This window comes from Bubalus bubalis, chromosome 8 (assembly GCF_019923935.1).
Source record: "Bubalus bubalis isolate 160015118507 breed Murrah chromosome 8, NDDB_SH_1, whole genome shotgun sequence".
Taxonomy (NCBI): domain Eukaryota; kingdom Metazoa; phylum Chordata; class Mammalia; order Artiodactyla; family Bovidae; genus Bubalus; species Bubalus bubalis.
This window is the reverse complement of record NC_059164.1, coordinates 9,121,873-9,137,508: the sequence shown is the minus strand read 5'-3', so window position 1 is coordinate 9,137,508 and position 15,636 is coordinate 9,121,873. Positions and strand designations below refer to the sequence as shown.

Below are 15,636 nucleotides of genomic sequence, written 5' to 3'. Positions count from 1 at the left end.
ATTCAATACTTGTGATGCTCTTAACAGTCATTCTCAAACATGTGCATAGAGCGGCAAGAAATTAAAACTGCCACATTCACATGTTTCTAGTGGAAATTGAGCAAGGTGATATTTTGCCATCTTTTATTTCTTATGCTGTAAACAAGTGTCCTTTCTGTCATCCTTTTAGTGCCGTATTTTGGGTACATTTGTGCTTTTTACTGATGATTTTGCTGTTTAAAATGGTTCCCAAACATAGACATGAAGTATTGTCCAGTATGCCTAAGCACAACAGGGCTGAAAGACACATGACAGAGAAGATGCATGTGTTAGAAAAGTTTTGTTTAGGTTTAAGTTACAGTGCAGCTGGCCATGAGTTCAATGTTAATGATTCAACAATACATAATCAATAGGGTGTCTTTAAACAGAAATGCACATAAAACAAGATTATACATTGACTGCTTGACAAAAATGTCACCGCCAGGGACTCACAGGCTTTCCCTGCTGGCAATGGCTCAGTATTCACAACAGCTTTACCAATCTTACTGCTGCAAATGAAGAGAACTGAGGGTATCTTATTCTTTCTGTTTTCTTTAGACTTATTTTGTTACTCTTTTTCTAACTTCCCAAATTGGATGATTAACTCATTAATTTTTAGTCCTGCTTATTTTCTAACATAAGAGAAAATATCTGTAGTAATACTTTTTATCCTAAATATTCTTAGTGGCTCCTGTTAAAATTTTAACCTTAAGACTTACTCTAAAACTAATAAATAACTCATTTTATATAAATATTTCTAATAAACAACTAATAAAAAACTCATTTTCTCATTACTATTAAAAAGCATTCTTTGTTTTAAAGTTTTTCTTACAGTCTCATTTTGATACCTGTTCTTGTATTCTCTGTTCCAGACAGTTTAATAATCCAACCGCATCTCCTGTACCTAGAGCTGTCAGCTCGGTCTGAAATGCGGCTAGGAAAACACTGCGCTCCTTTAAGAAAACCTGCTGAACAGCAAGCAGAAGTTCACCTCGCCAGTCGGAGGCGCTCTCATGAGGTTGAGAACTATCATAAACCTGGCAGAGTACAAAAAACAAAAGTCAGTTTTCAAATAAGCTAAGAACTGTTCTAGACATCTGTTCTAGGTACCTACCTATCTGCTAACCAGAATCAGCATTGGAAGTCTAAGAGGATACAAATTTACTTTCAAGTGTGCAACTTGGAGCATTTAAACAATACATAGAAATTTATGTGAAAAACATCATAAAAGACAACAGTTAATTTGGCAAACAAAGTGCCTTATTATTGATAAAAATCATATAAAGCTACTTAGATGCACCATAGTCTTTGAGTACCTTGGCTTCTCTTTGCACTTGCATTTTGGTAATTAAATCCTTAAGAGAGGAGATTGTACTGAGGTAAGCTCTTCTCTCTTCCAGCCAAGACTCTGACGTCTGCTGAGCAGAATGGTCTTCTCCGTCACTACAGGGAGACTCAGTGAGCGAGAGCACCTGCATGCCTTCATTATGGACAGCTCTCAGCAGTCCCTAGAAGCCACAACACAAAAGCCAGAATTAAGACATTTTCAAAAACTGTCAAGTCAGACATGAAAAGAGGAATCCCAGTTAGACAGATTTAGAAAAGCCACTGCAGAAAGGAAACGCCAACCTGCCATCACTGTACACTTTCTTCCTCCGGAGGGGTACACCGATCCCAGAAGACTGCCTATGCCCTTACGTGCCGCTCATCTCCTAGGTTCTTTCTATTTATCTAACGTGCTCTTCTTGGATTTATATCAGGCACTAATTTGACCAAAAGAAATATGTAGAAGATAGGTTCTAGACTTTGAGACTGCTTTAATAATTTGGCAAACAAAAATATTAGGAATGGAAAGTTTTAAAAATCTTTATACAATTAAATATACTCTAATTATCTGTAAAATACAGAAATAAAACTAAATAGAGCCACAAGTTTCCTTCTAGCTATGAATTTTTCTTTTCAGAGAGATCTTAATATAGTAAGATCTTCTATACTAACTTCTAATAAACTATTATGTTCAACATAGAAACTACACTTGCTAAGTTTTACTGAAAGATGGCTATCTTTTAGTACCTTTATTTTCTTTGGAAATGAATCTCCTGAACTTTCACCTTCTTCTCCTTGGCCTTCCGACGCCGTGTCAAATCCTTGACTTTGTGAAAGATAAATTCCCTGACCCCAGTCTGATCCAGAATCTAAAATAAAGAAAACCATTGACTATTAAAGAGAAACAAACTTTTTTAAGTAAGTACTATAAAAATTCCAGTTTATATAACTTACCACTGGAACATATTTCTCTAGTTTGGTAAGCATCAGAATGTGTTAACCCAGGAATTGAGGAGCCCTAATCAGAGAAAACAAAGAAATAAAACATGTTTTGCTTTATTAAAAAAAAAAGGTCCAATGAACATTTTACTTTTTTTGTAATGCTGTCAAACAAACAAACATGTCACACCTTTCACAATAAATAAAATTATCCATGGTTTACAGTAAGGCTTTAATTTTTTTCTTCAGGGATATTACAATAAGAGACATTAATAACTTAAGGAATGATAACATCAGGTTCTAAATCTGCACAGGAGCTTTGTGGGACATTACTATTTGACTGTACACAAAAGAAAGATTTTAAATTGTAGTTTTATTATAAGGAAGAAATTGCCTCCAAATTTGTCTCTTAACAACATAAAATTTTTTTTGGGGGGTAAAAAAAAAGCCAACTACAGAATGCTGAAAAAATACACTGTGAAAACCAAATACCTCTTTAGACCTCAGACACTGGATCACCGCCTTCAAGGTACTACACTCCTCTGTCAGCAACTGGACAGCGACATAGTGATCCCTCTTTAAGGTTTCAGCTTCTGAAATGTGTCTGGATTCCATATCCAGGATTTCGGCAGCATGTAGTTCTTGCATCTGCTCAATCTTTTCAGTAAACTGATTAATTATTTCAGTGACTTCTTCTGATGAACATTCCCTCCATAAGTCAATCTGGATTCCTGCATTTCTAACAAGAACTTGTGGAGTCTGAGTGCTGCTGCTGACCTTGAGGGTCCCATCTGTCTGGGATGCGGAGCTCTGACCCACTTTTATAGGAAGTGGCTCTAATATGCAGACCTTTCTATCTTCTTCTACCTCAGTATTATCTTCTCTTTCTGAGAAGCAGGATAATTTTGCTTCTGCTTTTTTGAGTTGATCCCTAACTTGGCTTAAATCTTTCTGGAGAAATGCCGTATATGTTTCTTTTACCTAAAAACATAGAACAACAGTTTAGAACATTCAGATAAAAATATCACATGTAGAATTTAGGGTTGAGAGTATAATTCATGTTAGTATGCTCATTTTCCACAGAAAAACATTCACAGGGAAAACATTTCAGAAACAGAGTTTTCATACACACTTGCATATATGTAAAGTCACAGATTAACACAGAAGTGAAATCATATTATCGGACTCTATTTTTGGTTCTCAGGGGTTAACATCCGTCCTTCTCCTTCTTTATTAACTAGACTAGAAGATTAAAAGCATCCCCCTTTTAAGAGATTAAAAGAGATTCCAAGGAAAACCAAACAAGAAAGATGAGAGCAATGAAATTTATAATAACTTTTCATCAAATTTATGAAAGATTTTTTTTTCCCTAAGCTGTTAAATTATAGATCTGGGATTGTTTTCATATTAAGAGAATATACACTTTGAAATAAAATAGGAAGAAATAGAAGCTATGTTATTAATTTTACCAAAAGCTCTTCCTGAAGTTTTTCTGCCTTCTCTTTGTAACTGGCAAGTTCTTCTTTGGTAGCAGCAGACTCTGCTCTAACAGTCTCAAGCTGACCAAAAAGTCCATTTTCTTCATTGGTATGAAACAGCTCAGCAGTTGTCTAAATGGTAGTGGAAAACACAAACATGTCATTTTCAAAAAATAAAGCCAAATTCAAGGTACTTGAATAATTCAATAAAGCTTTTTCAGGAACAACTGCCTATCAGATTAAAGGGGTTAAATAGACCCATGTTCTTTCAACAAATAGGGAAACTCTTCAGAACCATCAATTTATATTCTTGAGTCAGTACACACACACACACACACACACACACACACACAAAGAATGATTTTTCGGGGAATGAAAGGTAAATCAGGTCATTAGAATATATCCTAAAAAATTTTATAATTAATGAAACAGTTTCAGTTATCTATTCAAAAATTTTTCATATTTATATCACTCTCCTGAAAAGATATGAGGTGGTTTAGTAAGATATTTCTTAGATATTAAGAAATAATAAAATCTTACTAAGATATTTTAATCATATGGAAAGTCACATTACTGTTTTAAATATTATTTACAGTAATTTATATAGTTTCAGTTAGCTAGAAGGAAAAAGCCTAGTAAATGGAAAGAATTACTTACTACTCTTTGACAAATAAATATTCATAGGAACCTAATATCAGTTAATTTCTGGTGTTCAGATAAGACTACACAGTACTCAAAATTACAAATATATAAAGTGAGAATCTGAAAATTAAAGTCCTTCCACATCTGTCCTATTGCTAATACCTACGCTTTCAGAACTTTACATAAACAGACTTTCAGAGAAGAAAGGATGAAATCTAACAGAGGTATAGAATCTGTAAAAGCAAATGATTTATCACTTATACATTAATGCACTAGAACACTAATATATTCTGATATTTTTCATTGTGTAAAAGGAATGATAACACTTACCATGCATATTGGAAGAAAGAGGGAAAAAATCCACACAAGTTCCAGAGGACATTTGCTATCCTTAACATTTCCACGTTTCTTGGGACTGCTCTACTTACGACTGCTCATAATGACCATGGCAGTAAAATAAATACTGTGATTTTAAAACTATACAAAATAGTTTGTATCCATTATTCTAGTGATAATAATATGACCGTACAGAATGGTCATTTTTTAAAAATAAAAACCCTTTATATATGGAGTTGCTAGATATAAAGAACATTGTTTGAATTTAATAAGTTAGCAGTAAGTTTAAGGAAAAGGGAAAAGAGTTTCTTAAGGTATTTAAGTGAAAAAGATCAAATACAAACTAACCTTGAGAATTTCAAAGTCTCCTGGAGGGCTTCTTTCCCTTTCTTTGCTTCCCTGTTTTTTCTCATTGTCCTCCAATAGCTTCTGCAGTTCTAGTAGCTTCTTTTCTTTTTCCAGAGCATTTTTTTCTGCAATTTCTATCTGTTCTTTTTCTAAAATCAAACTAGTCTGCATTTCAACCACCTGGCTTTCTAATTCTGATATTCTCAAGGTCAGTGCTGACACATGTGACTCCATTTCATTTTCTGTTAGTTGAGTCAAATTCTGTATATTTGTTCTTTCAGGTTTTGATGAAGTTGATTGTTTATCTTGCCAGAATTTTGCATATTCTTTAACTGCTTCAAGTTGGACTTGACTCACAAGAGCAGCAGCAACTTTTTCCTCAAGTATATTCTGTAGGTTTACAATCTTGTTTTTCAGCACTTCTTTTTCATACTGGCCTTGCTCCTGCATGTCCTTTATCTGTTTATGACACTGGGTAAGTTCTAAGTCCTTTGCGCTCACAGTGCTCTCAAGCTGTAGCACCTTTGTTTCCAAGCTGCTTATGGAAACTTTGCTGTTTTCTTCAAAAGAATCGAGGTAAGTCTGATTTTCTAGGGGCTGAAGAGCGTCCTCAGGAAGGACTACCTCTAGTCCTGGTTTGTTTTTGTTCAGGTCATCTATAGCCAAGTTAACACTTTTCTCTGGTATGCTATGGATTTTTTCAATTTTTTCACGTTCTCTCTTTAAGTTGTATAATTCTTCTGTTAGTTGGTTCATTTTTAAATTGGTTTCTTTAAGTGCATTTTTTGTCAAGGCCATTTCTTCATTAGTGTTTTCTACTTGCTGTTCCAAAGCCAGTTTTTCAGCTGTTACCATATCCAACTGATGTTTTAAACTATCTGCTTCTTCTGGGAGAGAATTAGCAACCACTGATGTCTTTTGCTCAATATTTGCCAATTCCTGTTGAAGTTTTTCAATAACTTCATTCAGCTGCTCGATTTCTTCTTCTCTATTTTTCTTCACACGTTCTTGATCACTCAACAAACATTCTATCTGGGTTTCAAGATCCCTTATAAGTTCATTTTTTTCTTCAATAACCTATCAGTTAACAAAAAAGCAACATATGTAATAACTATGTATTTATATTTGGGGAATTTTATTAAGGCAATATCTTATTAAAGTGTTGATCACATACACAAAAATACTTCTCAGAAATACTAAATTAATTTTAATATAGACCACAAGTCTTACATCATACTAAAAATGACCTTACTTAGAACTTCTTTCAGAAAATTATTAAATATAAAGTAATTTATGCATTTAATAGCTGATTTCCTGTAAGTAAAATAGTCAGTATCAATATATTCTAATTGAAAAGGATGAAAAGTATTAAAATAAAAGTCTATAACAGATAGTGCTTAAATATCACTATCTTATTTAAAAACTCAAACATAATAGAAGAATTTTGAAGTTTTTAATATTTCGGTTAGAATGATATGATGAAATCTGAGGTACCAGAGACTATGAAACATCAAAAATGTTTGACAATATTAGGAATGGATACAAATACACATAGCTTGTTAAACTAATATGTCTTAATAAATCAAAATTAATGGATAAAAGAGAATTAGGTTTTATTTGGTTTTTACATTAAAAAATAAGCTGAAAAATAACTATTTTGCCCTTTAAAATTCTAGCTTAACCACTATGAAAAACAGTATGGAGGTTCCTTAAAAAAAGGAAAACAGAATATGATCCAGCAATTCTATTCCTGGGCATATATCCAGAAAAGGCAAGAAGTCTAATTTGAAAAGATACACACACCCCAATGTTCACAGCAACACAAATTACTATACATAAAAAAGATAAGCATGAAAGGTTAACTGTATAAGCAGGGAACTCTGTTTAATATTTTGTAATAACTTATAATGGAAAATAATCTGGAGCAAACTAGATCCATTTGCTGTACACCTGAAATTAATACCATAGTGTAAATCAACTACTTCAATAAAAATAAAATTCTCATTTAAATAGTTTCATATAGTAATTTTAAATTAGTGTACCTTGTTATCTGTCGTCATTTTAAGTTGATGCTGAAGTTTCATAATTTGCTCATTCAATCTGTCAATTTCTACCTCTTTTTCTTGCATTATTTGAGCAAATTTCCCAAACAGTACATGTTGATCCTGAGTAGAGATAGCATCAGATTCCTTTATGATAAATCCTAGTTTCTCCATTTCATCCTAGGAACAAAGATAACCATCCCAGTTGGATAGAGCATTACATGTGATCTTTAGACCATTCTGTCAATTAACTCTTACCAAGCTACAGCACCCAAAATGTTCAAAGCTACTATATAATTATTGTAAATCAATAAATTTTAAAATGTTTTGATACAGGTCTCCAAAATTTTTCATATGTTGGGTTGAACATAAACTCTATGCAAATCCATTTGCAGCTATTCCTCTGTTAAGCATTATGTAGCAGCTGGATTTAGCAAATGCTTAATACTTATGACTATACAAGACAAAAACAATGAATTATTTAGAGGCAAAGTTTTCCTTGAGCAATTACCTTAAATAATTTGTTTTCTTGTTCAAGTTCTTGTAGGCGGGTAGTAGATTCCTTTTTCTGTATTTCTAACTGCATATGTAGCTGCTGGACTTCTTCATTCTTATTTTCCAGTTCTTCTCTGAACTGTTCTAACTGCTCTTCTAAGTTTGTGATCTTTGATATCAAAATTATCAAAGGGAGAGAGAAAAATACTGTTCATATAGATGTTTATTTGTCAAGAGAGAATGAAGACTGCTGGATTAAGCTCTACAGGATGCATGCTTAAAACAGGTGAGCCATGAAAATAAAGGAAAGGGGTTTCTCTAAGCCAGATATAACTGCATGGTTTCCAGACATTTTCAAACTAAACACTTTAAAACTATCCTTCCCAGAGGAAGGCTATAAGGAGCCATTTCCTACCAAATATTATCTCCTGATAAAGCATAAAAGAGTTATGAGAGGAAGGGAAAGAATCCACATTTTAAATCTTATTTTATGTTAACTGCTATCAAAAAGGCTCAAGAAAGCTGTAGAATTAAGTCAGTTATTTTAGCCACCAAGTGAGACTAACTCAATTTAGTCCATATTAATACTTAACCCCATAAAAGTTTGGCAGCCACATGCCTTATTTGGGCAGAAAGGAGCAGAGGCAGACTCTAAGACCAAGAGATACTTAGGTCTGACACACAGAAACTTACAGAGTAAGTTAGTAAAACCATTTTAGGAGAATAACTAGAGTGTTCCTATGCATAAGACAACTGAAATTCAGCTCTGAGCACAGATTATCACTAATGGTAAAGCAATTGCTCTTTGATAGTTATATAGAGATTGAAACTAATGGTGAATAGTAACAGCTATTTATATTTTAAAAATTGGGCTTGCTTGAGGACAGGAACAGTTGTTTACCTCAATGCTTTTCAAGTTCTTCTACATTTTTAATGAATGGATTTTCAAATGCTTATTTATCTAATGATCAAAACTGCTGCATTAAGACCAACCTAAGATACAAGGGCAGCATTTAGTGGCAGCTGGCCCAAAGAATACTTATAAATCATTCATCATCTTAGAACTTGAAAGGGGGCACATTCTGATTACACACCAACTTGTAGTCAGAGGAGGAGGAAATGGCAACCACTCCAGTATTCTTGCCTGGAGAATTCCATGGACAGAGGAGCCTGTAAGGCTACAGTTCATGGGGTAACAAAGGGTCGGACACGACAGAGTGACTGAGTACAAGCAGTCAGAATTATATCTTAGCATTAGCAAAGCAAAGACCTTCAAAATCATTTAACCTAATATTTCTGTAACAGAAATCATATTTATATTAGTAATAAATAGCCATCATTTATAGCTTCCCTGATGACTCAGATGGTAAAGAATCTGCCTGCAACGCAGGAGACTCAGGTTCAATTTCTGGGCCAGGAAGATCCCCTGAAGAAAGGAATGGAAACCCACTCCATATTCTTGCCTGGAGAATTCCATGGACAGAAGCCCGTGGGGTTGCAAAGAGTCGGACATGACCAAGCAACTAACGCTTACAGGCAACTCACTGTTAAGACACTGCATGATATGCTTTATATGTATTATTTTTTAAAAGCCCTGTAATGACTCAGACACGACTGAGCGACTTCCCTTTCACTTTTCACTTTCATGCATTGGAGAAGGAAATGGCAACCCACTCCAGTGTTCTTGCCTGGAGAATCCCAGGGACGGGGGAGCCTGGTGGGCTGCCGTCTGTGGGGTCACACAGAGTTGGACATGACTGAAGCGACTTAGCAGCAGCAGTAGCAATGACTTTATACATCTTTACTAGGATTATCTCCATTTCAGAGATGAGGAAGGGAGTCACTGAGACAGGAGTCCCTTGTTCTGCAGTCACAAGGCTAGTATGTGCAAGTCACTTTTGAACCTCAGGAGTTTACCTCTGGAACCTGACATTCTTAACTATTATTTATCCTACTTCTAATAACTAATGTCTAACACTTGCATTTAAATAATTTTCTTTAATACTGGTATTAAACTCAGTAATAACACCTGAAATATAGTTATTAGCTGCACACATATAATTATCAGGTTAGTCTCCTGAAAATTGTGATGATTATATCTTCTTCAAAGTTACCTAATAGATGACATTTATACTTCTTCTATCTTCTATGACTACTTTAGGTGACAAGGTATTATTTCAACACATACATAGATATTTAAGCTCAAAATTGCTGCCCTTGCCTGTCTCACCTCATACTTATTTTCTTTTTTGACAAAACAGTTTATGGTCAAATTCTTAGCCTTAATATTCAAAGTGTAGTCCCGGGAGGAGAACTAGCATCACACGGGAACATGTTTGAAGCACAGATTCTCAAGCCCCACCCCGGGCCTACTGAATCAGAGTCTTCATTTTAAAACGATCCCTAAGGGGATTCATAGCGCATTCAAGTTTCAGAAGCACTCATCTAAAGCACTAACATTCCCATCATAAGCAGCTGAACTTGAGGCATCAAAACAGAGACTTCAATTCCCAAAATGACACGGTGAGGCATTCTTTCCTCTTCACAGCCAGACTTCAGTTTTGGTCCCTGGCTGTCTTATTACTGAGGCTATGATAACCAAGAACCAGAAAAATATTATTAAGGTTTAAAAATAGAATGGCAGCTTTTTGGTTTAACCTTGTTTAATTTAGCTACCAAATGATATCTAGATTGTCTGGATTACATTAATTAGCACCTATTTGTGTTTTAAGAATTTTTTTCTTTCAAATGTGTACACACACACGGGCTACATGCACACACACACACACACACACACACACACACACACACATGCTTCCCAGGTGGCACCAGTGGTAAAGAACCCTCCTGCCAATGCAGGAGACATAAGAGATACAGGTTAGATCCCTGGGTCTGGAAGATCTCCTGGAGAAGGGCATGGCAACCCACTCCAGTATTCTTGCATGGAGAATCCTATGGACAGAGGAGTCTGGTGGGCTACAGTCCACGGGATCACAGAGTTGGACACGACAGAAGCAACTTATCCCAGTCCAGCACATACATACATATATATATCCTAATTAGACAGAAGATTCCTTGAGATTGGTGCTGGTTTTAAAATTGGACAGTGGTGCTCTACACATGGCAATTCAACAAATACTGAATGACTGTTTATGATAATTTCTCATCAGCAAGGCAAAACATGCCTGGATGTTTTGGCAGTAAAGCATCACAAAGCTCCAGAATGAGAGAAATTGAGGAGGAATTCTTGTTCAGCCACTTACTGTGTGACCATGAGCAAGTTCCTTAACCTTTATTAAGATCTGGTTTACTCAATAAAGTGGAAACACCAAAAGAACCTATCCTCAGGGAGAGTTTAAGGTTAAGGACACAAGGCATTAATTAAAATACTGACCACGTTCTAGCACAGACCTCAACAAAGTTAACTATTATTATTTATTATTGTCATTTGTAAGTTCGATCTCATTGCTGCTGCTGCTAAGTCGCTCTACTTAAAACCTATCCTATTGAAAGCATCTTTTTCTTAAAGAAACTCTTCTATTTCTCTCCACATTATTCTCCTTCTCTTATACAGCCTGAAACCCTTATCTATCTTAAGGTTTTCTGTTCTTTCTTTCACTCTGTATTTCTAAATATTGTAATAAACTTTTTAAAAAGTTGTACACAAATTTAGCCTGTGAGAGTAGTGGAAGTATCTCAAATATAACAACACATAGACATCCTATGTTTATACTGTCAGATATCTGAAAACATTTGTCTAGTGCAGGAAAGAATGCATAAGAAGTTATTTTCTTTAAAAGGTATGTTTCAATTTTACATCCCTATCTTTCAGTCTCCAGTTACTGAGTGACTGGGTTCTGATAGAACACTTGTCACTGTTATTCAAAATTAGTAGACCAAGTTTGTTGTTTAGTCGCTAACTTATGTCTGACTCTTTTGAGACCCCATGGACTGTCGCCTGCCAGGCTCCTCTGTCCATGGGATTTCCCAGGCAAGGATACTGGAGTAGATCAAGGTTAGCTGTCAACTTAATTCTTTACTCACTCAGCAAGTCTGGCTCTGTTTCATCTGTAAAAACTGGTAGCTAGTTGATACAAGCTCTCTAAGGTCTGTTGTAATTCCAACAAATATAATTCTAAGTAGGAGACACTTATTGGATCCTTACTTCAAGAAATTAAGAGGTTAAGTAGTGTTAAATAAAATTCAAATGACAATATAAAGTTTTACTATATTTAATCAATTATTTCTGCCTTGTGACCAGTTTTGGAGTCCCATTTTTTAGAAAGCAGATCATCTATTTGATTATTTAGTGTAAGAGAAATCTTTAAATGTTAATTCTTTTTGAAGCACACATTAACAAAAGTGATTATATGTCCACAAAAGTGTCCCCAGTCACTCACATAAAAGCCAAAAAGTAAAATAAGTAAGAATCTCTCAGATAAACATTAGTTAGTACTATGAGATAATGAGAAAATAATAATTTTCATAAAAATAATCATTTCCATTATTTATATAGATGACTTTTTTCTTCTCTAAACTACAAGTTCTCTGAGCTATAGTTTTAGGTGACATCTAAATCAATCTTTTTTTCAAAGTACTCATTAACACTTATAAACTGTTTACACTCAATAAATACACATCAAATGCTCTGAGAAAATTATATGGAAAGAGATAAAAATGTAATTGAAACTTCTGAAACATTTAAAATGATATGCTATAGCTAGATAGCAAGGAACGATATGCTAGAGAAAAACTGATGATAGACAAAGGTTCAAATAATTAGGACTTGAAAATGATGGCTGTTTTAAAAGTGCATCTTCTGGTTTTCTTGGGGTAGGGGGAAGGGAGGGAGCAGAAAAACATAAAAGAACTTTATAGAATTAAGAACATGTATATTAGTACACTGTAAAAAGGCACTACTATCTCCCAGGGAAATATAACTTTAGAAAAAACAAACTCCACAGGAAAGCAGCAGTAATTCAAAGCCCACGGCAAGGCCAGGAGGAAGATACTTCCTTGTGCCCCAACACTAGTCTCTCTCTCTCCTCTCGTCTTCCTTTAATTCATACCTACCAAACTGGCCACATTTTTGTGCTCAAAACTCCCTCCTCTGTCCAGGCCACGTGTCCCCTCTACTTCATTCCAGTTTACTCGTTCAAATGTTTACTGTCTTCAACGGCATCTTAGGCAATGAGCTAAGAAACAGTCTATATACTTTGGTTTCACACCATGAACTCCATTCTAATCAAATTAAATTTTCTAAAGTAATTCAAGCCACATTTTGTCATTAAAAATAAACTTACCTCTTTTTCCTTTCTGTCTATGGCATCTCGCTCTGCCTGCAATTGTATTTCTAGAGACAATTCTGCTTTAGCTTCTACAGCTCCAAAGTGTTTTCGGTCCTCTACCTTTAAATACATAAAAATTTTCTCAAAATTTCAGACATTAAATCCTAATTATCCATTTTAATTGGAGAAGTGTTTCTTGAATTAGAAGTAGTCTACATTAGTGAACAATCAAAAGTTACAACATTCACTCTTGAATGTACTTTATATAAATTAAAACAAGAATGCCTGACAATCTTAAAGTTCATTTCTCAGGTAAAATGAAGGCTATCCCCTCATCTCCTACACTCCCAAATTTCCTTATCCTGCTTTTCTTTAGCATAAAAGGAACAGATCTCACTGCTTCTTAGCCTGGGGCATGGCATCAGCCTGAACTGGTGCCTACAGATTTTCACTTGGCTGTTATTTTAGAAGCTTATTAATACTTAAAAGGGTAATTAAGTCTTCTGGCTTAATCTTTCTTAATCAGGACCCAGTATGCAAGGGATATTTGGAGAAAAGAATAAACAGAAATGGTTATGATGTTAATGAAGACATACAGATACATTATGCAATAATATCAACAGAGTCCTTAGTAATTTTTTTATGTAAATAAACATGTTCATGCAACTAAGCGTAATCTGTACTAAAACACTTGATAAAATTAACCCAAAGAAAATGTCACACCTTTTGAAAAGTGTCTGCACTAACGAGTAAGGCTTGCTCCAGCTCCCTTACTCTGAACTCCAATTTCTCAATTTCTTCATTCCGCTCCTGTATATCCCTCTGAAGCTGCTCTTTAGACAGCAAAAGCTCACTGCACTTGTCCGTTTTTTCTTTCAGATGATTTGTTAACTGCTCAACCTGGAAATATAATAAGCAAAAACTGTAATGTTAAAATATGTAAGGATGTTAGTAATAAATCTATCCTCCTTTCAAATTTTTTGAGAGCCTGTGCTTAATTGTATTTTTGATAAGGATGGCACTATCACCTCCAACTATAGCAATGTTTTCTGAGTTGATGCATCTAAGCAGCACTAAAGAGAAATAATATTGCTTTCATCAATTCTTTTAAGAGAGTTCTGTTAAGACTAAGGTTTTCCCTAGCTAGGAGGAAAAAATAAATGCATTTTTGAATAATGTTGAATTGCAAGCTCTAATGGCACAACCACACTAAAACCTAATAAAGAAAACAAGTTTACACAGTACTTACATTCATATGTGAGATACAATGACCTAAAAAACTTTCATGGATTATACTTTTCTTTCCACCAACGGTTTATCAACACATATAATAATACAGTGGTTCTAAAATACCATAGGGACAGAGGGAACTGGGGACCTTTAATACAGTTACTTGGAAAAAAGCTTTTCAGCCCACACATTCCACCAGCCTAGGAGAGGGGTCAGGATGCCAGGCAGTGCAAGGGATCCATGTGCCCTGAAAAAGTGATTCGGGTAAGAAGCAGATGGAAGGATATAGGAAAGATCAGTAAGAGAGCTTGTGAAATTAGTTCTGCTCAAATGGAGAAAGCTTATTAAAAAAAGAAATATGATGGTAAGAAAAAAGAAACTCTACCTTATTTCAGTGAGATTCTTAGACGAAATTATCTAAAAATGGCACTTCTTCCTTAAAACATTAAAAGAAATGCTAGCTTACCTACAATTAGAGGTTGAGAAAGGACAGTAATAAAGCCTGAGGAGAAGCTTGAACAATAAAGGGTGGACTAAGACTTGAAGTAAGGTTAAAGGAGAAGACAATAAAGCAGGTAGAGCAAAACGGCACAGTGTACTGTTAACAGCTAGATGTTTCTTTTTTTTTTTTTTTTTTGGTCCTGAGAAAATCAGAAGCTGGAGAATCAGATCTGGCTAAATAAAAAGAAAACAAATGGATCACAATGTTTTGGAAGAAAATCAAACACATACTTTCTTGTTAGTTTCCTAACTTAGTTTCCTAAAGTTTTATAAATGAGGCAAATCACCCTTTTTAAATATAAGGAAACAAATAGTAGGAAATGACTAAGTTCTAGAGCTTAAATATTCTTTTGAGATTCAACAAACACACAGCTATTTTTCAAAATCTAGAATATGTCAGGAACACGATGAATGACTATGAACTGTGGGGACTGCTAACTTTTCTACTGCTCCAGTAGATAACGCTTTTCTACATCAGATTCCTTCTGGTTTTTTGTTTTTAAAGATACCTTTTGTTAAATAAGACTGTAGATAACATTTTATGACAATGAGTTATAGGTATTTTATACTTCTTTGGTATCTTTACCTTCTCATATTGAAGTAATATTTAAGTTTCTGATTTTGAAAACTGATATACAATAGAAAGAATTCCTTTCAAGTTTTTTAAGATACGAATCTTACTTTATATATAATATACAAATTAACGTACGGAAGACAGTATCAATAAAAACATTACCTCTCTAGTTTGGTGTTCACTGACAGGCTGGAATCGAGGCACAACCTTAAGTTGTTGTTCTAGTTTCTGTATTTCCTGTTGGAATACATCTCTCTCGTGTTCTCTATCAACAGCTTGCTCCTAAAGTTTAATAATGATAGTAACTCAAGAAATAATATTTATTGACGTTATTATTTCCCTTACTTCCCTTTAATTGTAGGCACAGTTGCCTGTTTGAAGATGAACGACTGATGATCACAGAAATGCTCCAAACCAAA

The 15,636-nt window shown here is 34.6% G+C and overlaps 1 protein-coding gene across 3 annotated transcripts in view; it reads right to left on the bottom strand.

Annotated features, from left to right (window-relative positions):
• AKAP9 (A-kinase anchoring protein 9) overlaps positions 1-15,636 on the bottom strand; it is a 164,044-nt gene that overhangs the window by 21,929 nt on the left and 126,479 nt on the right. For all 3 annotated transcript variants that reach the window (XM_025290830.3, XM_006078355.4, XM_044946428.2), the window contains 12 exons: positions 15,380-15,499; positions 13,636-13,812; positions 12,928-13,032; positions 7,641-7,793; positions 7,130-7,309; positions 5,088-6,164; positions 3,753-3,893; positions 2,776-3,264; positions 2,299-2,362; positions 2,092-2,213; positions 1,335-1,526; positions 867-1,055 (listed from right to left, as the gene is read on the bottom strand). In XM_025290830.3, the coding sequence (XP_025146615.3) occupies positions 867-1,055; positions 1,335-1,526; positions 2,092-2,213; positions 2,299-2,362; positions 2,776-3,264; positions 3,753-3,893; positions 5,088-6,164; positions 7,130-7,309; positions 7,641-7,793; positions 12,928-13,032; positions 13,636-13,812; positions 15,380-15,499 (3,009 nt within the window). The remainder of the gene's footprint in view (positions 1-866; positions 1,056-1,334; positions 1,527-2,091; positions 2,214-2,298; positions 2,363-2,775; positions 3,265-3,752; positions 3,894-5,087; positions 6,165-7,129; positions 7,310-7,640; positions 7,794-12,927; positions 13,033-13,635; positions 13,813-15,379; positions 15,500-15,636) is intronic.